This window comes from Ailuropoda melanoleuca, chromosome 6 (assembly GCF_002007445.2).
Source record: "Ailuropoda melanoleuca isolate Jingjing chromosome 6, ASM200744v2, whole genome shotgun sequence".
Taxonomy (NCBI): Eukaryota; Metazoa; Chordata; class Mammalia; order Carnivora; family Ursidae; genus Ailuropoda; species Ailuropoda melanoleuca.
In genome coordinates this window covers 90053731-90055901 of record NC_048223.1, presented here as the reverse complement: position 1 = coordinate 90055901, position 2171 = coordinate 90053731, and the positions used below count along the sequence as shown (strand labels likewise).

Genomic DNA, 2171 nt, shown 5'->3' with positions numbered 1-2171 from the left:
ACAGAGCTGAAGACTGGGACCTGCCCCAGAACTGAGGGCCCCTTGGGTGGGGTGGTGGGGTTGGGGGGGTCTGTGTCAGGCTGAGCAAGGGTGGCATGGGCCATGGGAGCAATGAGGGGGGCTCATGTTGCAGTCAAAGCCACAGGGTTGAAGCTTCTGTTGAGCAACGAAGCATTGTCTAGCAATTGCCTCATGATGAATCAGAGAGATTTCTTCACTTGAGGTTGAAGGTGAAGCCTGGAGTGCCTTATAAAAACCTCCCCGGCTCAGTACTTCTCACCAGCCCTGGCTTCTTGCTACATTTCCACTCTCCTGCACACTGAAGGGTAAGTGTCCTGTCCTTGGTTACGGGAGGTTCATTGGGTAGTGACTGCAGGTAGCAATTGCAGGCCGTTGGAAGCCATAACCTTCTGCTCGCCAGAGCACCTCTGGACTGACTGCATTTTGGACTCAAGGAGACCAACCCTTGCTGTGCTAGGTAGACCCAGTCTCAGCACCCAAGGGTGGTGAAGGTGGAAGAGGCTGGTGAATGTCTGTAAGAGACCTGTAGCCAAAGTGCCATCACCTGGAGAAAGGGAACAACCTGGCCAGCCACCAAACCCCTCCTGGGTGTGCTTGATCAAAAAACTACCCTCTGAATTATATTTCCTAGGAGAGAGGGGGACATGGAACACTGTGGCAACGGGGGTTGATTCTTTTAGACTTTAGACAGCATTATATGAACCCACCCCAGCCTATCTACAAATGAAAAATTCACCACAGATCAAACGGAGCAGAGAGAACACAAAGCAGATGCAGGGAAAGTCATCACTTGTCTACACCAGAAAGCGAGGAGAGAGGGGAATGTGGGCGGGTGGGCGAGGAGTGGCCCCAGACCTCCCGTGTCTCCTGAAGGTTGAGAAGATGACTAAGCTGGAGGACCATATGGAGGGGATCATCAATGTCTTCCACCAGTACTCGGTCCGGGTGGGGCATTATGATAAGCTTTCCAAGGGTGAGATGAAGCAGCTGATCACAAGGGAACTTCCGAACACCCTCAAGGTAGGTGATGCCTCTCTCATCCAAATTCATCCCCTGAGGGGCTGGGCTGGGGTCAGCCTGAGGGTGCTCTCCTGAGCTGTGGGATGGGGGAGTCTCCCTCCCTCCCTCCCTCCCTCCGTAACTCACTCTGTCACCTCAGGCTCTATTCACCTCTCTCTTTGGGATTGTTCCCTCACCTGTGGGGATTCGTGAGCTACAGAGACCTTCCAGGTCGAGACTTGTGTGGCTCTAGGCTAGCTCATGACAGCTGCTTGTGTGGCTCTAGGCTAGCTCATGACAGCTGCTTCCCTCTGTTTTCTGTTTTGTCACGTTGGATTCTCCAACACAGTTTTGGTGAATAGTTAATGTCCCTGGGCCTCCCTGAGCCGAGCTCAGGAGAGTCTGAGCTCACTGTCTCTGATGTCCCCTTCTAGAACACCAAAGATCAGGCTACGATTGACAAAACATTCCAAGATCTGGATGCTGATAAAGATGGACAGATCGACTTTAGTGAATTTGTAACCCTGGTGGTCCGTGTGCTGCTGACTGCGCATGAGGATATCCACAAAGAGTAAGGAGCTCCGAGGGCTCTTCTCCAGCAAAGTTCGCAGGAAGACCTTTCCTTGTAATCACGGAAGCCCTGCTCTGCACGCGGGAAGTGGGAGTTAATAAATGTATTCTTGAAAAGTTCTTAGTAGTATGCACTTTCTTTCTTTCCATGGCCACGGTCCCCAAACTGGAGAAAACCACACCCCCGTGATTCTGGCAGACCTCATTTAGAGACCTGGGACCCCCTTATCTGTTAGTTCATTTGTTCACCAACTATTAAATGTTCATTGTTTGGCTCCTTTATTCATTCATTCAACAAATATTCATTGAACATCTGTGAAAACCAGAGACCAAAGACACAAAACCCTGTCCACCTGGGGCTTGTGGGGAAGGATAGCAAACAAACAAATAGACAAACAAATAAAAGCACATCCTGTGATACAGGGGTAGGCAGTGATAAGTGGTATGAAGACAGCTAAAGAGCGAAGTAAGGTTGGGGTGGGAGGGAAAGGAGAGGCACTCTGGCTTAGTTTAATGCTCAAGAAATGCATCTGAGCAGAAATCCAAGAAAGGGAGGAGAACAGCTTGCAGATATCTGGGCC

General features: G+C 50.6%; 1 protein-coding gene across 1 annotated transcript; it reads left to right on the top strand.

Moving 5' to 3' along the window:
* The first annotated feature begins 217 nt into the window (after positions 1-217).
* On the top strand, positions 218-1710 carry S100A12 (S100 calcium binding protein A12). Its single transcript, XM_002922517.4, has 3 exons — positions 218-326; positions 895-1041; positions 1455-1710. Exons 2-3 carry the CDS (start codon positions 904-906, stop codon positions 1593-1595), a joined length of 279 nt encoding a protein of 92 aa, XP_002922563.1. The 5' UTR covers positions 218-326; positions 895-903; the 3' UTR covers positions 1596-1710.
* The last annotated feature ends 461 nt before the right edge of the window (positions 1711-2171 follow it).